This window comes from Pangasianodon hypophthalmus, chromosome 4, assembly GCF_027358585.1.
Source record: "Pangasianodon hypophthalmus isolate fPanHyp1 chromosome 4, fPanHyp1.pri, whole genome shotgun sequence".
Classification (NCBI taxonomy): domain Eukaryota; kingdom Metazoa; phylum Chordata; class Actinopteri; order Siluriformes; family Pangasiidae; genus Pangasianodon; species Pangasianodon hypophthalmus.
Genome location: NC_069713.1, coordinates 31,659,386 through 31,683,944, shown reverse-complemented (window position 1 = coordinate 31,683,944; position 24,559 = coordinate 31,659,386). Strand labels below are relative to the sequence as shown.

Below are 24,559 nucleotides of genomic sequence, written 5' to 3'. Positions count from 1 at the left end.
ATTTCCATTTATTAAACACGACCTACTCAATAATTCAGAGCCGGAATATTATCCAGAGACTGTTCCTTTATTAAATTCATCACAAGATCTACTTTTTTTTTCCACCCATTTTGTGTTAACGGAGCACCTCAGAGTTCCCACATCCTGTAATTTTTTTTTTTTTACATTCACTATTAAAATGCTAATGCTGCTAATAATCAAAGGCGCTAGTTTAGCATAGGATAGTTAGCATAATGAAAATGCGATCGCTATTTTTACTATCACAATATTTTTCACAATGATCAGTTCCAGACCGTTAGCATTTTTTCCAAACGAGAACACACTCATAAAAATCCATGCTAGCTTTTAGTTTTATTTTCTTAAAAAGCTCAATTTTAGCAAAGACGGTTTGGCAGGTAAACATTAGGAAGATTAGTTTATGCTAACTATTCCTCACTCTAGAGTTTTTCATTGTCACTGTTAGCATAAAATGCTAATATTACCAAATTTAGGCAAGGTAGTTTGGCAAGTAAACATTTTACACTAAGTAACCCTAGTGTTTATTATGCTATGTTAGCATAAAACGCTAAAAATTACCACAGGCTAGTAAACATTAAGAAAATCAAGTTTTGCTAACTAATCCTCATCCTAGAGTTTATTTGCTGTCATTGTTAGCCTATGATTGTTAGCTAATATTAATGTTAGCCTATAATTATGAGCTAATATTACTAAATTTACCAAAATATTTCTGCCACTAGGCTAAACATTACAAAAATTTGAATTGTAGGCCAACAATTAATAACTTATAAGTAGGATTAGTTTACGAAGCTTAGTTTTTCATGTTTACGGACCAAACTGCTTTTGGCAAATTTAGTCATTTTTAGTAATTTAGTGAATTTATTCATTCATACTAACTTTACGAAAAGTAGTTTGGTAAACAATCCTGATTAGCATTTATTGCTTGTCAATGTTAGCAAAAAAATGCTAAAGTTTCTAAATTTACCAAAGTTAGTTTGGACAGTAAACGTTCTGAAAATGAATTTACACAAACTAAACTTCACTAGAGTTTATTTGTTGTCATTGCTAGCCTAAATGCTAATGTTACTAAATTTACCAAAGAATGTTTGATAGCAAAACTGGCATTCAACAAAAATCCTCATTAGCATGTATTCATTATTAAAATTTATTGTTAAGAAGATAAAACATTAATAACTTGTCCAGTGAACATTACAAAAAAGTAGTTTTTGTCACTAATCATCATCAGCTTTTAGCTTAAAATGCTAATGTTACTATATTTACCAAAAGTACTTTGGCCAGTAAATGTTATGAAAATTAGTCTATGCTAACTATGCTCACCTTAATGTTTAATGATTGTCATGGTTAGCCTAAAATGCCAATGTTTTATAAATTTACCAAAAGTAAACATTGTTAACGCTCATTCATACGCTCACTAATCCCCATTAACATTCATTCAGTATAATTGTTAGCCTGAATGCTAATGTTTAATGCTAAATTTACCAAAGAATGTTTGGTAAGAAATCGTAGTTAGTTTATGCTAACTAATCCTCATTAGCATGTGTTCATTGTTAAAAGGAAAATGTTAATAAATTTAGCAAATGTTAATAAATTAGCTTGGCCAGTAAACATTATGTAACAGTATTAGTTTATATTAGAATAAAATGCTACTAAAATGTTACTACAGTATATTTAGCAAAGGTGCTTTGGTAAATAAAATTTGTTGATGCTAGCTAATTCTCATTAGCATGTGTTCATCATCATTTTTAGCCTAAAATGCTGCTGTTAATTAATCGACCAAAGGACAGTTTGGTCAGTAAACATTATAAAAAATAATAAATAAAAATGCTAGCTAAACCTCACTATATTTTATTCTGTTTTTGGCTATATTGATAAGAAAAAAACTAGATCCTGGTGATTAGTCATGCTAATTAATAGCAAGATGGGGATTTACCTGGTTATAAGAGTTTTTCTGGTGACTGGTGTGTCGTTTGGACCTTTCAGAACCAGCGAGATCAGAACTACACGGTGCTGAAGACGAAATCTAACATGATGACGGTCGAAGGCTTGAAACCTGGCACCACGTACGTATTCAGGGTTCGAGCTCGAACTGACGGAGGCTACGGCAGCTACAGCGGAGAGATCGAGCTGGAGACGAGCCAGGAAGGTAATTTCACCGTCTCTCTTTTCTCTTCATCCTCATTCTTTCATCTTCTATCTCTTTTTTCATGTCTTTAATTCCGCTGTTGTTTTTTACTTTTACCCTAACCCTAACCTCAACCCCTAACCCCAACCCCTAACCCTAACCTCAAGCCTAACCCCAACACTAACCCCCAACCCTAACCCCAACCCCGAACCCTAACACTAACCCCTAACCCCAACCCCTAACTCTAACCTCAACCCTGAACCCTAACCCCAACCCTAACCTCAACCCTAATCCCTAACCCCCAACCCTAACCTCAACCCTAATCCCTAACCCCAACCCTGACCCCAACCCCGACCCCTAACCCTAACCCCAACCCTAACCCTGACCCCAACCCTAACCCCAACCCTGACCCCAACCCCGACCCCTAACCCTAACCCTAACCCCAACCCCAACCCTGACACCTACCCTAACCCTAACCCCACCCCTAACCCCTAACCCCCAACCCTAACCTCAACCCCTAACCCTAACTCTAACGCCTAACCCTAATCCCCCACCCTAACCCCCAACCCTAATCCCTAACCCTAACCCTTAACCCTGACCCCAACCCCTAACCCTAACCCCAACCCCAACCCCTAACATTTCTAATGGTGATGAATTTTTAAGGTGGAACGCATTGTTCCTAAGTCATCTTTTCTTTTTTTTTCTAATGCTAATCATCTACACATGAAGCAAGGCTTATTGGGTTTTGGTGTTGTATAATTTTTAACCAACATGAGTTTGATGGAAACCATTATACCAGGTCCCATTGAGGTCCATTAAGGTCCGTTATGTGATGGAATTAATCAGATTTTACTAATTAGATTGTAATTTTTTTTTTCTTGTTTTAATTTTTGTATATATCAAAAACACGGCATATTCAAAGAACAGTTAAACGTCACAAACATTCAGCTGAGGTGAAAAAATTCACTTCTAAAATGAAAAAAAAACAAACTCAAATCACAATGATAATAGATTAGCAAACAAAGGATTAGCATTTTCATTCCCTTTTTTCTAACAATTCACCAGAAATTTGCGAAACAGTGGATTGGAAACATATTTACCACAAGCAACAGTGATAATTTGGGGTTATGATACATCAGTGGTAGCCATTTTTTTTAAAACAGTAATCCATGAATAAAAGCTAGTGAGGAAACATTAGCATTATTTTGCTGGAATTATGCTAACAGACGCCTGCTTAGCTTTCATTAATTCTTAGCAACCTTAGCTTTTTCTGAGGAGAAACTTAATAATTTGATCATTTCTTTTATCTAGTTTTTCAACTCTTTCTCCTCTTGTGTGTGTGTATTGTTTGTTTTGTGTTTGTGTTTGTGTGTGTCTGATTGAGCAGCTGCTCTGAGATTTAGCGCTTTGTTTTTGTTTTAATACTGTGAAGTGGAGTGTGACTTACTTAGGTCTTTGGCTTCGTTGCCCAAGAGAGGGGAAACGCGAGCACGTTTTAATGCCTGAAAAGACAAGGAAAGCTCTGTTATGCTCAAACCTGTCCGCTTACAACAATCGACACGCACATCGACAAATCTTTAGGCCGTTGTACCTAGCACCTGCGGCACGTGTTTGACTAATTGAAGCCCTGTTACGCCCCAGCAGGACTTGGTCCAAGGTCACTTTTTTAATACTGTGCATCCATCACGTTAATTACTCTTTTAATTAGACATGAGGTGCTTAAGCTCATGCCTCATTGCAATGTATTAATAAAAGCCATAAATCCCTTTGTTCTTTGGTCTCGGAGGATGATATAGCACGCATAGAGTGGGTTTTGTTCATATTTTCTGGCACTCATGCAATGATAGAGCAAAAGTAAGATCTCATTCCAGGATTTGTCTGAGCTAATTCAGACGCTAACTGGAGAAACTGTAAAATAAAAATAAAAAAAAACCCAAACAACCCAAGTATAAATCATGAACAATTAACTACATGTCTTGGTATTTCAATAAATGACACTTTCCTGCCTAGTCCTCTTGTCCTGCGTTGTTTAATATCTAGCACACAGAGCTTTCTGAGTGCTGAATGATAGCGAATGTAATTTGAAATCAATTCATGTCACTAAGGATATTCATTTCATTTTCCCCGAGAGGGGCACTTACTCATGCGCAGCCCGGCCTTGATAAATGATGGATACGTTTTGAGTAATGGCTCCAAAAAAAAAAAAATCCATATGGTAGGGGAGAAATATCCAAAACCAGGCCTGCAGCTTGGAGCGGTAACACGGCCATTTTCTAATTTTCTAAATCTGTAAAAGCTCCGGTCTCTCGTAGTACAGTGAGGAACACTGCAGTAATTTATCTCTCTTTCTCCTAGATATGCTGGCGATTGGAGATCCGAACCAGTCCACCATCTTGGCGGTGTCGATAGCAGGAGGCGTGGTGCTGCTCGTCTTCCTCGTCGCCTGCTTCGTAGTGAGCGGAAGGTAGGATTTTTGGATAAAGCTCAAATCGTTGTGATTGTGTGATTCTCTAAAATTCCATATGCACTGATAATGTGAAGGTTAAAATAAGTGAAATAAGGCAATAAATAAAGCAATCGAAGATTCTGCATAATTCTGATAATATCCTCTACTATACTGTATTATACTACAGTTCTGTGCAAAAGTCTTAGGCACATGCAAAGAAATGCTATAGAGCGAAGATGCCTTCAAAAATAATGAAATTAAATGTTTCTACATTAAAAAAAAAATCCTATAAAGAGCATTAAACAGTTCTTATTTCTGCAGCGAAACCCAGCAGCCTTCATTATGTTTTTATCTGAAAAGTGTCTCTTATGGAATCTGCTGCTTTCTTTACTGACATACAAACATTTTTCTGTAACATTTCATTTTGTGCTGGAAAACTAATGTTTGGAATCTAAAATGTTTTTGGACTGAATCAATAATGTAGAAGTCAGAAAATAAACATCTATAACAAAGTTTGTATTAAAAAAATATAGGGTGCCAAGACTTTTGCACAGTACTGTATATGAATTTCCCTTCGGGGATTAATAAAGTCTATCTTATCTTATGTTACACCCCTGAAGCTATTTGTATCAATAATATTTTTTAAAAAATGTATTAAAGAACGACACAGCATACTTTTTATCTTTTTGTAGTTGCGTTATTGTTGCTAACGTTATGGAACGTCCACGAAACAAGTTAGTTCCTGTTATCACTTACGTTTTAGCAGTTATAAACCATCGTCCCATCATCACCAGCCTCTTGTTTCCCTGTTGAAGTTAATAAGACAGAAGAAACTGCAAAAAAATAAAAATAAAAAAATTCAGCATCTTGAAGACTGTGTCAGAAAACTTATACAAAAGTTACAGCTTTAGCTCCAACACTGGAGATTTACACACCCAGAAAACTTGCACATATTTTTATTAATAATTCATTTACGTGCCGCATCCATCATACAAGTCCTGGTAATTGTTAATATAGAAAGGATCACGTACTAGAAGGAGTGCATTAATATACACCTGCTTTTACAGAAACCTAATCAACACCTTCTGACCAATTAATCAGGAATTAATGTTCATCATAAGTTTGATCTTAATAAGGTACAGTACAGTGATTTGGTGTAAGAGTTTTGTGTAAGTACATTACACACAACTAAGCTGAAAGGACTCACCGGACCGATGAATAAGTTGTTTGCTCGGGAATCCGCTCCGACTGAATTAAATAGTGATTCTCTGAATACTGAGCTCTTACTGAAGTCTATAAAAATGTTAGCATTGATTGGAGGTGATTGCCTATCACACTGAGTGCTCTATTTAGGGATTGACTGGGGCCGGACCTAATCAGACCCAAAATGCACACACACACACACACACACACACACACACACACACACACACACAGGCATAGTTTAACTACCTGCCTTGGGCTTATTAACATATAAATAAAGAGAAACCTTTAAAATTACAAGCTGGGCTTTTTTGATCATGATATAACACACTTCTAAAAAGCACACACACACACACACACATAATTTTAAATTAATATTTCAACTTATTAAGCTATCCTTGTTGGATATTTACAGCAGTATGTGTTTAATAATAATAATAATAATAATAATAATAATAATAATAATAATATACCATTTTGCTGCAGTGTAATTATTTATTAATTGATTAATTGTTATAATATATTATTGTTATAATAAACTAGCCAAATGTCCCCAAAACCATCACCTGCTCCTACCATTCTGGGGATATTTGGTCCCCATAAAGACATGAAAACATGGCCACAAACACACACATATTCATATACACACACACGCGCGCAAAAAGACAAATTTCACTGGTTTGGCTCATACTGATCAGGATAGACCTCCCAAATGGGGCGCACACACACACACACACACACACACACACACACACACACACACACACATGGATCAATCTGTGTTTCTTTGCATGTGCACGCTTCACACCTGACGAGAGCATCGAGACCACTCTCAGTAGTGAAGACAGACAGAGGAAAGCACGGAGAAACGGCATTTATTGGCCAGGTGCCAGCCAAAGGAGTCGCTTCGCAGCTTTCACACACACGCGTCGATACGCCGCCGTGAATTCCTCCTTTCTGCTCTTTTTTTTTCAGCTTCAGGCGAATTGAAAGCCGGACAAGTAGAGCAGGGGGATGGGGGTGGGGGTGTCAATGAGCCCTCAGCCAGTGAGGACTGTGTGTGTGTGTGTGTGTGTGTGTGTGTTCTCTGAGAAGATGAAAGAGAACACTTGAGAGACAGAAAAGGAGAGAAGAAGAGGTGAAGTGCGAGACGGAAAGAGAATGAGACAGAGCGGAGAGCTAAAAGGCCAAGACACACCGAGAGTCAGATGAGGCACTGAATGTGTGTGTGTGTGTGTGTGTGTGTGTGAGAGAGAGAGAGAGAGAGAGAAGATATGTTTGATTCACATTGCCATCACCTCTTTCATCCAACACACTATTCAACATCCGTCATCATTCCACTTTTCCTTTCAACATTTATTTCTTCTTTTCCTCTCTTTCCCTTCCTCTCTGTCTTCCTCCATCCCTCGTTCCCTTCCTCTCTTTTCTTCCAAGCTTTTACTTACTTGAATGCAGTTGTAAGGTTTCGTGTCATTATTGTTGGAAACGAAACAGTGTGTAAATCTTTGAACATGTATAATTTTTTAAAATAATTATATATAATAATATATAAATATATAAATAAATAAATATTGTTTTTTAAGTTGTTTGGTCATTTTATAGCTCTGTGTGTTAGTAAATTCTTTTTCTCCAATCATCCAAGGTTTATATAATGGATATGCATGCTTTCTCGCTTGTTTTTTGTTTGTTTGTTTGTTTGTTTGTTTGTTTATTCCTTAATTTCTTCTACCATTGACCGAACGCTATGACACACATTTTCATTTTTTATGAAGTCACATGTTAAATAACATGGATAAATAATGATAGAAATAATTTAGCTTGTTTTTTTTTTGGAAGGAGTCTCCAGTGTCAGCGAATTGTAACAATCAGATGCAAAGGTGTTTTAAGGTTTCAGGACGGAGATCTTTGCACTTTACGGTTTCTCAATAACATGATAAGGTCTATTTATTTATTTATTGATTTATTGATTGATTGATTGATTGATTTAGGTTATTACATTCAAGAGAAGAAAAGCAACTGGTGCAGGAACTAAACTGTATAACAGCACACCTCATCTTGTTTTATCCTGAAGTAATGTTTGTACATTTTATCTTTAACTAACAATCTTTAACAACAAATCAAAGGGTTCCCCAAGGGTTCTTCAAATATTTAAGAGTTCCTAGCTTCCTGAACGTGTTTGTCTTTGTAAGCGAAACTGTCTGATATAGGTGTATATAGTTTCTCCAGAGGGACAATATGAAATACTTTCTTGGCCAAAATCTTTTGCCTAAATGTGACCCCTAAATTTTCCAGAGCAAGTATCTTTCCAGTTAGATTTAGAAAAGCAGTTTCTCAACAGAGATGGTTAATGGATTTAGCTTTCTAAAGGGGTTCTACTTGGAACCTTTGGCGAAACGGAAACCTTCTGTTCCTGAGAGTTCCTGCAAGGGGAAAACCAAAGAATCCTAGGCAGAAGCGGCTAGATTTAAACTTTTGTTTTAAGAGTACAGTAGCTGTTCTCGTGATGTGTTGCTACATGTCAAAAGCCTGTAACTTGGGGGAAATAATTAAGGACTATCAGGAGTAGCTGCAAAAATAGCCAGAAATATGCATGTTAGGGTTTTTCCAAGCTGTCAGATAACCTCCAGAGCAACTAATATTTGCAATGAAGGCATTTATTTTGTTAGTGATGGAATTTTTTTGACATTCTTTTTGCAGACCAAGTCTCAGATGATGATGATTCACAAATGAATCATTTGCAAACACAATTTTGAATCATCGTGACATCAATGAATGTAACCTTAGTTTCCATCCATGAAAATATATGCAAAGAGAATACAGTTGCTATAGAGACACGTCATATTTCATAAACCAGCTCTGGTTAGATACTCTTGGGCAATTTGTATAATGAATCTTTTCAGTCACCCAGGGTATTTTAAAAACTCCATTAAACTCTGGGAAAAAGTTTCCATCAAGCCAAGCTTTCTTTGCTTGGTCTTTGAGAGAACCCTCGAGGCTTGTAGAACTCTACAACATGGGGTTTCCATTTCAAAACAGGTACCAAGTAGATCTGTTAAAATTCCAAGGAACTCTTCAGAAGCATTGTTTCTAAAGTAAAGTCATCAAGTAAAGACAACTCAAGACAAATCACCACTGAGGAGCAACGGAGAAGCTTTGCCAGAGATTTCCTGCCAGGAGAAGTCTTAGAACTCTCTTTAGACAAACTCTTAATAGGAGAAATGTCTTCAAACTTACAGCGCTTCCGAGTCCACTTACTACTGACTTACTACTGCTATGACCTCGGGTTCGTTTCTGGTAGATGGCCTTATCAAGTGCTTTGTAGTCTATGTCAAAAGAATATCCTCCTGTACACAGGGTGTTTGAATACCATCCAGCTAAAATGCACTTTGATAGGAGTTAGTACAGTGAGTTAGTACAGGAGTTGATAGGAGTTAGTACAGCCACAAAAAAGTCAAGGGTTTTTTTTAATTAGTGCTCATTATCAAGTGCTTGTTGAAAAGGTAGGTCTTCATTCTCTGTTTATCACTATTCAAACTGTCAAGGGGACAGAGAACAGTTTTGATACATGTTTCCTTGGAACCTTGAGGGATGGGGGTACAAGTCAAGTTCTGCTATAGGGTCTAAGGGAATGTGGTGCAGTGCAGGGTTTGATAAGTGCCTTTAGGTAGGTGGGGGGTCCGTTTATGGCTTTGTAGGCAAGTATATAAATAAGTGACTTAAATAAGCCAGGAGGCAAGTGGAGGGATTGCAGAAATTGGGTACCATTGCCCAACATACTGTAGCTGCTGAAAAACTACGACTCTGTAGTATTTATTTTTATGGTGGTGGGAATTGGCAGGTGGCCAGATTCTGGAGAAAAATGGGGGGAACTGATTTTTGCTAGTTTGGTGGTGTTGGAAGGAGCTATTGAGCTAATATCCATATGGCACTACATTTACAGAAGCAAGGTTGAAATTCCAGGATGCCCAGATTAGTGGACTGTGACTCTGCCAATCCTCACTAACAAGCCCCTCTCCCAGCTCAAACACCTCCCAGTGGAGAAGTATACTATGTTGTGAGAATTCACAGCTTTGATGTACTTGTCTAGCACACAGGAAGTTCATATTGGCATGCTGCAATGAATTCAAACATTAAAAATTTTTTGCTAGTCTCCGAGCTACCAGATGGTGAGCACACATCAGACTGCTTCTTTCCTTTCTTTCAGTTCTGTTTCCCTGAGAAGCAATTAAAATCTGCCAGTTGAATGCTAACGATGTGGGAGAGTGTGTCTAACTCCTGCGAGCCTACCCAGTGGGCCTGGCGAAATGTTAGTGCTATTTCCATACCCCCTACTTCCCCATATCCGGGCTACCCCCCTTTGATTTTGACAAATTTGTATACTGGCTTATGTGCTGCTGGAGGTCTACAGCTTTGTCGCGTTTATTCTCAACTTCACCTTTTAAAATTGAGGTTCTCCTGAAGACTTTTGCTGACTCAGCTGTGGTCTATTAGAGTTGGAGCTAATCTTGATGGGGCACTGCATCTACAGAAGCAGGGTTGAACTAGGACGGGGGTATTCAACTAGAATTTGTAAAGATCGAACATGAATTTCCTTGCTTATAAAGGTCCGAATAACTTCCTAAGAACTAATGTCTTAAGCCACATAGCTGATCTCTGTTCCGATGAGCTGCTTTCAGCTAAATAACTCACTTAAATGCATGTAATTAGATAAACCGGAACAGTGGATTGCTAAAGAAGCTGAGCTAGTTCATGTTTAGAAATCTAAAGTCACTGATCTACGGCCAATTTTTTTCATATGTTTATCAGCTCACCTACAGTAAGTACTCAGTTCAGTCTGCTGAAATACTTTGGTGTTTCAAATCTCAGAGTTTGTGAGAAGCATAAGAATGATGTGTCTCTTGGGAAGCCTGGTATAGATTAACATGTCTTTATAATCAAGAGCGAAGTCCTCCGGAAAACCTTCAAGTCTGTCTTATCTAAAGGAAGAAAATATTCTTTGTTAGTGCAGTGCTGTTAAAGTGGAGCATCTGGTCCATGCCTTGGGTTAGACCTGATATTTAATGATGATGAAGCTGTATGTAAAACAGATGCACATTTGTATGCTAATTATCCCAAGAACCTGAGGAAAACAAAACATTAAAGTGTTGGATGGCTTTCATACCTCTAACATTATACATATTTGCCACAATTAGATTGCCTCTACTCTGAGTTCCTTGGTAATAACCAATCTGGCTTTAGGAACTTAGAAATTGGCATGCAAGTTCATTGTCTGGGAAACTTTGAACAGCATGGTGGCATTTCTCGTCAGCCAGAACTATGCTTGTGTAGCACTTTTGTTCATCTGTGTCGAAAGGAAAGGTGCCAGTGCTGGAAAGTGAGAAGCATTGCCTTCAGAGTACAATGGGCAGAATGAGACTGCCAAATGGTTTCACAAATTGGAGTGAGAGGCTTTGTTCTACTGCTATGTCTGAAGACTTTCAAATCCTAGTCTACTACCAACAGAAGACGCAGAGACACACACTTAGCGTGATCATGCTAATGGTATAATGGACTTCTCATTCTCTTAATGTGATGGATTGGCCTATGACCCGTGTGAATGTTAAAACAGCCCTCGGGTATCGTAACTGTGTATCTTTACATGCCTAGTCTTTCATAGCCACGAGACGTGATGTACAAAGAGGAAAGTATGGCAAGTTGCCAACTACACACAACCAGGCCTGTTCTTACAAGTGAATAAAGAGTGAGCATTAAACACTTTAATGGAAAAATCCACCCTGAACAACTTATCTACAAAATTAGCATGTTGGCCTTCAAGATTTATTTTGGAACAATATATTGAGTTGACTTTTTTTAGTTTAAAAAATTGATTGTCTAAATATTGCTTTGTTTTCACTTTGACTAACAGTTTCTTACATTACTCACAATGCTGCTGATGCAGCGGGGCTTTAATCCATTAGTCTGCTTTCCAAAGCCTTAGCTTTCATGCTAATGCCGCCTTCGATGCCATTGCCGAGCCATTCTCGAGCTGAGTCTCTGCTGTAATTAAACTCAAGAAATATTTCAATATAAACATATTTCATGTGTTTCAGGGTGGAGCATTGTACATGGTACAGAAAGGTTTTTTGATTTTTTAATGGTGCTTTTTACAAAGTCTGATGTCTGAGTCATGTTTTTGTCCTAACCTTAGGGAAAGAGATTTTTTTTGAAACACTCCCATCACTGTTTTGATCTTCCATTCTCATTACTTGTCAGCAGCTGGTCTGAGCTGGCTAACCGGAGAGCACTGCTTTGATTTACATGGTCATTTGAAAAAGAACTCCTGTAGTTGTTCGTTGCTGTTCTGCATGTATAGCTCTTCTGCAGGGCTTAGCAAATGAGATTTTTATTGCTAGTCTTGCATACGTGAGCATCCCGGTCAGCCTGCTGCAGTTGAGTGTCCTTATTAATTGGCCGGTAGTGAATCAAACTAGTAAAAACCTGCCCTCATGCGCTGGCCTCCCTATCTCATTATCGCCTTCCGCGTCCACAATTACCCTAATGAATAGGCTCCAAATTGAATGTTTTCCCCTTGCACCCTTTGGAGACATGGCCGTGCATTTGTCCGACATCTCCATTTAATCTCGCTTCCTTCTCTAATAATGACTTTGGAATGAATCTTCTTCTCTTTTTTTTTTAAGTAGTGTGCACTGGATAGCGTCCAGGTCTACTTTATTAGCGGGAGAGAGAGAAGCTAAGAGATGAAAGATTATAAGTAAATGAAAAAAGGAAGAAGACAAGGCACGGACTATAGATTTCACTTTCGCTCGAGCTGTTATTATATGATAAGCACGTCATATAGCTAAGCCCCTGTAGTCTTTTAATGCTAGCAGCTCCTTCTGATTGCTGTTAACATCACGGGCCACTCAGGACGAATAAAGCCATTTGCTACGACCCGGCTCTGACACAGGCAAGTGTTCCAAATCAGCGAATCTGCCCTAAAGGCCTGTCGTCGGTACAAATCATTGCCTCCGTCAGCCACCATGACTAAAGCATTACAGCTTTCCGAAAATGTGGAGCCGGAGATAGGCTCGCTCTTGCAATGTCATGTCCTCTGTCTTTCTCTCTGGACATCTCTCTCACACTGTAACACTAATTGGCACACGGGCGCTATGTTCTCGCTATGCTATGTTCTGTATTGTAGTAATTTGATTAGTGAGAGCTGACCGGACAATTTTACGTCATTTTGAAAGCCTTTAGTAATGTGCTTAGAGATCATATGAAAGTCTAAAGAAAATATGCACCATATTCTACACCATCTGCGTCTGCATAAAAATGGAATAATAAAACCGCTGCATATCAGCCGAGCTCCTGGTGGCTTTGTTTGCCCGAGTTGGCATTTATCTCAAGGTCACTACTTTATTGGTGGAAGGGGAAGCGTCTCTTTTTAAAGCCGCACCAAACACCAGGTAATCAAATCGGACAATTAGGCATTATCGGTGGATGTGGTGTTGCATCATGCCCTTTCAAGAGATCGTCTTTCATGCCTTTCAGCAGACAGGATATAAAGCCAGGTTTTAACTCATTGAGGTGGACGTGGACATCAGGGGGAGAGGGTTGCAGAGATCATAAGCGGAAATCTGTAATTTGAGTGATGGTGATAATAAAGCAGTGTAGAACGGATGGAAGGTTCTCGTTCTGAGAAATTCTTCCCTCAAAGTTAACAGTGTCTTCATTTGTCTGAAGCTGTATTGATTACGCTTATTAGTGACTATTCATGACCTTAGTATTTTTGAAGGAAGTCTTCATTTTTTACATTATCCATATTAGGGATATCACAATTCTGAATCCCAAGATCATATGAAAGGGGAACTAGATAGTAGAAATTACTAAACTGGGGGGAAATGGGATTTAAAAAAAAAAAAAGCAAAACAAATTTAGATGGCTAAATTTCTTATATTAGGAGAAATGTTAATTATTTTTTTTTGTCTTCACTAATGGCCAGATTTTCACACTGCATGATACTGGAAACATTCAAGTTGCAATTTATGTCAGAGGGCTGTATTCAGAGTTGCTCATTTTAGTTCAAAAGATAACTCAGTATTCACATGGGGAAAGTTCCTGGTATTCAGAGTCGGGTTACGCAGCTGCATGAATAGTCCTATTTGTAATTATCACATTAATCACTATAAATATGGTTTAAACTAATAACATGGCTTCCATCCCCATTATTTGGCAGAATATAAAATAGCACTTGATCCAGCACATTCTAGTATTTTTCATCTTATATATATATATATATATATATATATATATATATATACATATAGTGTGCACAATTTAATAAAGCCATGAGATACTAAATTGAGGCAATAAAATTGCAGTGTGTGTGTGTGGGATGTAGGGTATTTGATCACACTATTAGTTCATTATTTTGAGTTAATAAAGCCATAAATTCAATTTGCTCTCCTGTAAAGAAAACATGCTCATGGCTTGAAGGATAAGCTGACCAAGCACACATCTGCTTTAATTTTAATTCATAATTTTATCCACGAGAATTTCAATCATTGTGATAGGCAGGGTTAATTTTGATGTCTTCCATGCAAAAAAAAGCCTTTTCGTGCACTTTAAAGAGAATAGTATTTGGCATATTTATGCACTTAATATTATTCTTGAGTGGTATTTTTTGAGTTTTTACATGATTCATTATTCAATAAAATTGTTCAAGCTCACCATTTTAAAACATTCAAACATTTTTAGCAAGTCTTTGGATGTCAATGTCAAATATGAAGAAGTATTATATGTACGTTTTCAAGGTCACTATTTTGAATCCTCCAAGTCCAAAATAATGTGATTAAAATCTAATATCTGTCTACCTTCTACTGTCATTTATTTAGCAGATAGTTTTCACTGAGGATGGAAATTCTGGTTAAGGACTGCTAAGTTTCCCAGGAGGCTTATTATCCCTCCATTTTCAACTGAGCCTTGTACATCACATCAAAGTGTTTCTGATGATCCATTAATTCATGAGTGCAATGGATTCCAGCTCGGTTACCAGTCGTGACAGTCGTCCACTGTAAAACAAGATTGACTGTACACTATATATGAAATGAGTTCCATTACAAGATGATCTTGGTGGAGTCCATGATCCGTAAGGAGCAGTGTGGAAAGGGCAGCGCTAGTCATGGGAATATCCGAAACCATTTTTTGCCCTAATTGAGAGCCAGATCAAGACAGCTGGCAAGGACATCAGGCTGGGGAGCTTTTAATGGAGATGAATGCAGTGCCAGCAGGAGATACCCTCACCCTCCCTCATGTTTCTACTGTCCATTTTTATGCCTCCTCTGCAACACACTCACCACTATATCAGTTTCTGCTTCCATGGTAAGCATTCTTTTATTGACCAATAAAACCCTGCTTGTCCGGTGAAGTATATTGAAAGACGAATTGTTCCATCATGCCATTTTGTATCTATCAGCACTGGTTTCTCAGAGTTCTGGTCTTTGTATCTGAAGAGTCCTCTCAGTCTTTTTTGAACATCCGTTGGATCCATATTCCCAAAGTACCCATTGTAGAACCATAGTTAAACCGTAATAGCCAATGGTAAACCCATAGGCAAACCAAATTAGCCATGGTAAAACCATAGTTAAACCATAATAGCCATGGTAAAACCATAGGTAAACCAAATTAGCCATGGTAAAACCATAGTTAAACCATAATAGCCATGGTAAAACCATAGGTAAACCATAATAGCCATGGTAAAACCATAGTTAAACCATAATAGCCATGGTAAAACCATAGGTAAACCAAATTAGCCATGGTAAACCCATAGTTAAACCATAATAGCCATGGTAAAGCCATGGTAAACCCATAGGTAAACCAAATTAGCCATGGTAAAACCATAGTTAAACCATAATAGCCATGGTAAAGCCATGGTAAACCCATAGGTAAACCAAATTAGCCATGGTAAAACCATAGTTAAACCATAATAGCTCTTTCAAACTCATGGTTAAACTAAAGATACCACAGCAAAACCATAGTTAACCCAAAGTACCCATTGTAAAATCATAGGTAAACCAAATTAGCTATGGTAAACCCATAGTTAAACCATAGTAGCTATTTCAAAATCATGGTTAAACCATAGATACTACAGCAAAACCATAGTTAAACTAAAGTAGCCATTGTAAAATCATAGTTAAACCACATTAGACATGATAAAACCATAGTTAATCCATAATAGCCATGATAAACCCATAGTAGTCGTGGTGAAATCATGGTAAAACCATAGTTAAACCAAAGTAGCAAGGGTAACAGCATAGTAAACCTGTAGTAGTCATGGTAAAACCATAGTAGCCTGATTCTGCTCTCTCTTTCAGGTCTTTTTTCTCTTTTCTCTCATGTAAATGATATTCTGCATTGGGACAAGAAAATAGAGGAACAGAACAAGTAGAGAAATGGGAAGAGATTACCAGCGGACGAACGGAGAGGCAGAGACGAGGAAAGAAAAGTTAAAGGAGATATAGGAAGCATGTGGGTTAGAAAAAAAAAACCCCTACAGAAACATAGGGTAGCGTGCTGAGGTAACAGTAGGGGCGAATTCCCCAGGAGAAAAAGACACAGCGGTTGCATGAAAAATAACTCTCGACTGACAGCATGTTGCAGGGAGAAAACTAAATTGATATGCAAATGGGGTTTGCATGGCTCTGAGAGAAGGAGAGAGTGAGAGAGGAGATCTGAATTCTGCTGAAGCCTAGATCTGTTGGCAGGAATTGTGAGACAGAACGTTCCAGAGTGCACACACACACACACACACACACACACACGGCTCAAGGAGAAGGCAAGGGGTATATGAGCAATACTGGTGTGATGGCGTATGGGAATGATGGTATTCCTTGATTAGGAAACCCAAACTTGGTACACTTCTCGCATTCTTTGTGCAGCATGTTCTTTGAAATATGATGCATCATGGCCTGTTAACTTCTGCTGTTATGGGAAAATAATCAACGTTAGGATGGTAACAGTATCAGGTCACATCCCACCACCTTGTCATTGATTATTTACCTATGACAGCACACCTCATTGTGTTTAATTATTAATTATCTTTGAAAATGCACTTTTGTAAACCAGTAATTTATTTTAAAAAAAGGGTGACGTTTAGCAATCCAAACTTTTCCTTTAATTTATATACATTCATTCAGAAATCATTCTTGTTTTTGTATAAATTTTAGCTCCGCAAATTGTGATCTGAGATTGCTTTATGTCTGTTTAGGAAGATTTCGGTCAGATTTCTTTTCAGGGACAGTTCCAGCATTTCAGATGGTTAGTTTGTCAATAATGAGGAAAGGGAGGAGAAATAAAGCTGTGCCATGGTTGGAATGTTCCGGATACGGCTAGCTAGCTGGAGTGTCGCTTTGATACACACACACCCCAATGCGCTAGAACTCAACTCCAGTTTGATACTGATTTTATTTGACTGATTCAAACACCAGCTGGAAATCATGTAAACATGACTAATTGGCTGGACAGATGGATCCCCTTGAGTGTTTGTCTGTGTATGTGTGTGTATGTGTGTGTGTGTGTGTGTGTGTGTGTGTGTGTGTAGGACAAAGTCAGTCTCAAGATGTGTAAACTAGAAAATACACATTCTTGTGTTTTGAAAAAATAAAATTCTTTGGCTTTTGATGGACACACACACACACAAACACACACAAACAGTTATAATGGTAACGTAAAAACTTCTAGATTCATTGTGCTGCATGCATTTGTGTGTGTTTAGCACAGGGACTGAATACATTTCCATAGTAATTATTCACGTTTAGATTTCACGCTGTTAGTAAACAATGGCATGATTAATTCCGTACCTGTCGAGGAGACGGTAATCTCTGGTTCAATCGTCTCCTGTTTTCCCCTTCGTTTTCTTGTTCTCCTTCACTCGTGAGTGATTTATACGCTTTAAATTAGGATGAACATATGCTGAGAGGAACATGTTCAAGTCGAACAAACGGAATTACGGGAAAGAGCAATTTCAAACCCAAGAGCCAAACTCTTAGTGCAGACAAGGGCTGGGTTATAAAACAAATAACACTTTGGATATTTTCATTTCATTCCTATTTTCATGTTATAAAAAAAATAATAATAAAAATTCCTGAATGTCACTTAGTTGTACTGCATTTCAGTAACACTACCGCGTTTTCTACCGAGAGCTGTTCCATTTTATCAGTTATTAAAACCTCAGTTTGAGGATACATTATTTAAAACTGAGACAAATCATGTCAGAAATCGTCACATCTTATAAAATATCTAAATGTTCTGCTCACTATGGGGTTGTATTCAGAGCCAGTGACTTATTTTTAAACGTTACTTCAATGTTTATGCTGGGAAAGTTCCTTGTATTCAGAACCGGGTTACGCAGGTACTTCAGTTAATTTTTTGTGCAGCTCATTCAGATTATTAAAATTCCCACTGAATGCCTTCGAAGTTGCCAGTTTTTTTTTTTTTTTTGAGTAGAAATTAATGTAACAAAGTGGTTACAGTGTGCACTTTACATGAGAGTATTATTGTGCTCAAGTCAGCGTTTTTTTTCTATAGAAAAAACGTCTAGCATGAAAGCAACCTTATACAACCGGTGCTATAGTCACACCAGAGAGGACATCATGTTGCTATTCTTGTTGCTTTTATTTTTCACTCTTCCATGCACTGTAGCCTGTAATAATTATCTTCTGCATAATAAAAATCAATACGATTAAATTGTACCATTCACGTTAGTCTACAACATGAAAAAAATAATAATTAGGGAACCGAAAAAGATGAGAAATGGAGAAGAACAATAAGCTGATATCTGCCATAGGCTATAATCAACACAGAGTTTAGGCATGACATCCATCTTTTTTTTAATTATTGCCTGCTGCGAGCTTAGGCTATGAAGATTACTAATGAAAATTAAATTCAATATTTTTGTTGATGGAGAGCATGCTTTTTAGCTATTTTTTTTTTTCCAGCAGCCCCGCCAGCATAAGGACAGAGAAAGTACTTTTTTTTTGCCAAGTTCTCTACAGAGAACGTCTAATTCCTCCCAAATGTTATGATGTTAATTGTTAATTTTTATATTTGTGTTCACCAGAATTAAGATAATAATGAAAAAGAGTGTGAACTCTTGTTTTTGCTCATTGACATGGTTAAACTCCTATATTGTTTATAATTATAATAAATGAAAGTGCTTCAAAAGGAAGTAAAAATGATAATAAGTAGGAACATAACAATGTCTCTTCTGCTGTAGCCCAACCACCTCAACATGTTATGCAACATGTACATTTTGAGATGCTTTTCTGTTTACCGCAGTCGTAAAGAGTTGTCTCTTATCAACAAGGAGTTTTCATCCTCAGAACTGTGGCTCACTGGATGTTTTTAGTTTTTCACGTCGTTCTGTGTAAACTCTAGAGAACATCGTGCTTAAAAATCTCAGGAGGTCAACAGTTTCTAAAATACTCAAACCAGCTTTGATTTGATAATTACATAAATGACAGGACTATAGGTGTTCGTACTAACATGGCCGGTGAGTGTGTATGTGTATGCAGGATTGTACCTCATTTCACAAGCTTTGAAACAATCCCATCTCTCTGGTGCTGTAAAATGTTTATTCTATCACTAAAATCGCTTTTTTATATCGTGTTGCAGACACTGCGGCTATATCAAGGCGAAACAAGATCCCGACGAGGAGAAGATGCAATTTCAGCATGGCAGAGGTAAAACTTGTTCCTTTGATGGACTGTCAAAAGAACGGTCGTATTTAGAGACAACCTCAGTGTTAAAAAAATATATAGGTGCTCCACTGATTTTTGTGGAATTTACAGGTTTTTTTTAGGAAACCATTTCCAATTACGACTTAGTTGTGTCTCGGCTTATAAAAGAAATCTAAACATGTCATGTAAATGTCTACTAGTAGTAAGTCAAGACGAGTTTACCCTTCATCTAAGTGTATGAAGGCCTAATGTATTAATCACAGAAATGACAGGAATTTCTCATGAACTGCTGTTTCGACATTTAATCGACACAGTGACATGTAAATGGAAGATGACTAATTGCTTGCCATTATTACAGTCAAATTGCCAGGAAGTAGGACGTACGTCCATCCACATACCTACGAGGACCCAAATCAAGCCATTCGCGATTTTGCTAAGGAAATTGACGCCTCCAGCATCCGCATAGAGAGGGTCATTGGTGCCGGTGAGTCACGTAAACCACTTAGATGTGTACAATGTTTATATTTACATTCATTTGGCAATGCTGTTATTTGTGTTGACACACATTGCCTCTGGCCATCATTGATAAGATAACGAGCTAAACATACAAATCAGCTACAATTGTTTTAAAAAACACACTCACACAAAATAGTGTTTTGCAATGACCTTCTCAGTCTCCACAAGTCCACACGAACAAACCTAAGAATATAAAGGAGCTTAAAATGTTCTGCAAGATCCTCTATGACTGTCTCCAACCTTCCTGTCCTGGCATTACAGGAAAATACTCAGAAATGTTGTTCTCTCTAGGGGAGGGATCGCAAAATATTACTTGTAAGGGTGCTGATCATTTTTAATAATATAAAATTGCATGTTAATAAAAAAGCATGTTTAAACAATGTCCCTGTTTGTTTGGGACAAATCACCTATCACTTATTGCTTGATACCCTTTTATATACTGATTTTTGCTCATTTTCATGAAGGGTGCCAATAGTTTTGGAGGACACGGTATGTGTAGAAACTCTGGTTGGGAAACAATGGTACTGTTGCGTTAGCTGGCCTTTTTTAATTGCTATTTCGTTTCCTATTGAATGTCCCCAAGGCTTTCTGGGAAGCCATTAAAGCAGGAAAAAACTAAATTTGCTGCTGAAAGTATTTTTATAGCGCGCTCAACGCAGTGTCACTATACTACAGAGATTCGTAGCAAAACCTCTGCGGGGTATCAGTAATAATAATTAACGATATATTTTCTATTTTAACATTTAATAATATTTAGACACACAAGCTTAAGCTATGATCCTCCCACCACCATGTTTCACAGATAAAGTCATGTGCTTTGCATCTTGAACAATCCCCTTTTAATCCAAGCTTTTCCCATTCCATCCTTCTGGTACATGCTAGTTTGCACTTCCTTTGACTTGGTCCAAAGCGTCATACCGCTTTTAGCAAACCAGTATTGACATTTCTTAATTTTTCATATTCAGAGTCAACAGGAACGCAGTATCACGTTGCAATATCAATAACGCAATATCTGGAATTGGCCACTTTTTCATATCTTTGTCCTTCAATATGTTTACGCCCCATGAGAGGCTTCTCCACATATGCCACACAAGGCCTCATGGAATGTAAAATTACCATACATTATATGACTCATGAGACACTACAGTTTCAATATTGTATGCCAGTTAGACTAAAGATAATAATGTAGGTGGCAGAGAATAAAATGACCTGGAAGTCTGGAGTAATTCCAAGCATTTCATTGAAATATGTTATTTAAGTCCCATATAACCACTAAAAACAGTAACCTTAAGTGTTCTTGTGCTAATGTTTACACGCATAAACATGTGCCATGCTGTCTTTCAGTGAAAAAGCTAATTTTACAGCAAAGCCGTTCAGTTCCAAGAAGATACAACAACATGCACATAGTCCATGTCAGCATATTAACCTACATGAGTCATTGTAAGATTTGCTTCTCTGGGTCTTGCTTTCAAACTAAAGTGCCTCTAAAGAAAATATTTCAAGACACAAATGCAGTCATTAAACTACTGTGCCAAAGACTGAGTTGTTTAATTACAGCATGTCTGTATCCACTTATCCTCACACACAAAGGACTGCCACTGCTTTGTGAAATATCAACCCCCCAGAGTGCGTACTGGCTCGCAGTGCGAGGTTTAGAAAACTCCTTTATAGCTCAGTTTAATAGGTCTGGGTCATACTTACAGTGACATATAATCTTACTCATATATAGTCCTTGTGCAGTGATGCCCCCCATTTCAGGAGGCTTTGAGGGGAAATAACTGGATAAAATTTTTAGGGAAAAAACCTGTCATGTTTAGGGCTCCTTGCGATCATGAGATCGCAAGTTCATGTCCCAACAATGCCACATTCTGGCTACAATCACAGCAGCACTAGCCAATCGTGGGAATCTGTCAGTTCATGTATTCTGAAGAGAGTAGATCTGTATGAGTTCAAAAAAGATGTGTTTAGCTGACTTCATGTGTCTCGAAGGAAGTATGTTAGCCTTCACTCTCCCCAGTTAGTAGCTGTCATATGATAGGGGAGAGCTGGCTGGTGAGTGGAAATTGGCAACCAAATTGGGGAGTAAACAGGGGAAAAACTGTCATGTTTGGTACTTCTCTGTACTTCCTGGTAAGGTTGAGGTCAGATTTGTCAGTTAATTTGTCCAGTTAACAACCGTCCACTCTTGGACCTTTAAAAAACTCCAGAGCTGCTTTAATGGTATGTTTGAGGCCATTGCTCTGCCAAAAAACAGAAGCACTAAACTTCATCAAGTTTAGCATTTGGTTGGATCTGTACAAAGTTCAAAGAGATCCAAAAAGAGACAGTGCCGGGAACCAGTCCAAAGTATATGAAACTATAAACTTGGGAAAAGACCACAAAGGAATAAAATCTTGGCAAGTATACATAGAGTCGGTACATCAAAATGTGACTAGGGACATAGTAGTACTTAAATAGGCAATCGTACAAGTGAAAAAGTCCCACATTGTGTTAAGAGTCAGGGCACCGTGAGCATAGGTGGTGATCAGGTTGGTTGTACATCTGGGACAAGGATCTTCGGTTCTTCCTGCCTCTGCCACCATCATCAGTTACTTTTTTTTTTAATTAAAGACAAGTTCCACTGGTAGCCATACAAAGCCAAGCTATGATACTACCACCACCATGTTTCAGCATGCTTTGGATCTTGAAGATTACCTTTGTAATCCACACTTTTCTTATTCCATCATTCAGGTACAAGTTTGCACCTCTTTTGACTTGATCCCAGATGTCATACAGTTCCCTTATTCAACAGCTAACAGCTAATGTCATACAGATGTAGCCATCCTCTAGTAAACGCTGATGTTTTATGAATTAATCTTATTGTTATGGTCTAATTTTTAACCAGTGCCATAGAATGCAGAGTTAAATCAGCTGAGCTGAATTACTTATAAATCCAAATCTACCCAGCAAATAGTGACCTGCGGAGCAACTATTGCCCTGTTCTACACTTTTCTACACTTTGTTCTACACAAATCAGCACTAACGCTTTGCACTCTACTCCAAAGGGGAATTTGGTGAGGTGTGTAGCGGCCGTCTGAAGCTGCCAAGCAAGCGAGAGATCTATGTAGCCATCAAGAGTCTGAAAGCTGGTTACACAGAGAAGCAGAGGCGTGATTTCCTGAGCGAGGCGAGCATCATGGGCCAGTTCGATCACCCAAACATCATCCGGCTGGAGGGGGTTGTCACCAAATGTGAGTGATTTACACATCATTTGTTTCAAGAGTCATTAACGTTTGTTGTCTATGTTGCATTAGTGAACCAGTCTAATGGTGCTAATTGTGGTTAAGCTCAAGTTGATGTGTTTGTTTTCATGGCACTAATGTGGCACATCTTTATCCGAAAAATGCTTGAGAAAGTTTTTTTTTTATTTCCTAAGAGTGTATGGTGCAGGTTTGTGCCTCATTTAATTCTTTTGTTAACTTTCAGCTTAGTGAACTTTCTTTCCAATGTATGCGTGACTAAATTGGGGAAAGCGCTTGATCTGTTCTGCTGTCAAACCCCGGATATGAAGGCATGCATAATGAATGAGCAGGCTTACGTGGGAATGCTGGTGTTTTTTTTCCTGTATCCATTTCCACCTACAAAAGATGCATGCATATGTATGACCGCATTAATGCGATTAATTAAATAGTTAATTGCATGTGTTTTCAGTGTCATAAATATTCAGCGCTGAAGTCTCTCACCATTCCGTATTAATTTTTCTTCCTTCACGCTCTCTCTCTTTCTCTCGTTCCACACTCTAATGCCGAATGCAAATCCTGACCTTTCGTTAGCACGGGTTTGCGCCGCTTGCAGAACTATTAGCTACGTAAATCAGGTTTGCTTTTCATTAACAAAAGGCACATGCTAGGGAGAAATTGCTGCTTTTAACATTTTACGGAAGGAATTTAGAGCGTGTGGCAAGAAGTTTAAGCTGTATTAAACATTTGCAAGTTTACAGGAGCTTTTTTTTAAGAATCCTTAAAAGCATGAATGAGTGAAACAAGATGAGCGAAATGTGGAGAACACTGATATCCCAGTGCATTAAAAATCACATGTGAAGTTGAATTTCACCTTGTTATATCGTAGAAGTTGCAAATGAAGACAAGGAAACACACGTGACATCAGGTGAATAATATGTGATCAGGTGTGTAAAAGAAGTATTCATGTGAAAAAAATTCATCTGAAAAATGATACACGCTGTTTTTTCCTCAGGTTAATACATTAGCTCACTAGCATTCCAACATATTAGATTAGATATTACATAGCTACAGATATGACGACGTCCTAGTGTTTAGTCTAGTGGGGAACGCAGGATTCAAAAACACGTCTAGGACTACAGAGAGCTGCGTGACTCTGGCAGCACAACAAAAAACAGCACAATTTACAAATAATAATAATAAAAAAAAACAGCTCAGTGAAAGACTGACCAGAGAGCAAATGTTTAATTAGCCATGGTTAATTTTGTTTCATTTGAATGCACAGCTTTTGCTTGGTTATATGATCCTAAGAGTCTGAATG

General features: G+C 37.9%; 1 protein-coding gene across 1 annotated transcript in view; it reads left to right on the top strand.

Moving 5' to 3' along the window:
• Positions 1-24,559, top strand: part of epha4b (eph receptor A4b) — a 107,024-nt gene that overhangs the window by 64,404 nt on the left and 18,061 nt on the right. Inside the window, exons 7-11 of the mRNA XM_053233311.1 lie at positions 1,999-2,161; positions 4,496-4,604; positions 19,440-19,507; positions 19,863-19,988; positions 23,065-23,250. Of these exons, the coding sequence (XP_053089286.1) occupies positions 1,999-2,161; positions 4,496-4,604; positions 19,440-19,507; positions 19,863-19,988; positions 23,065-23,250 (652 nt within the window). The remainder of the gene's footprint in view (positions 1-1,998; positions 2,162-4,495; positions 4,605-19,439; positions 19,508-19,862; positions 19,989-23,064; positions 23,251-24,559) is intronic.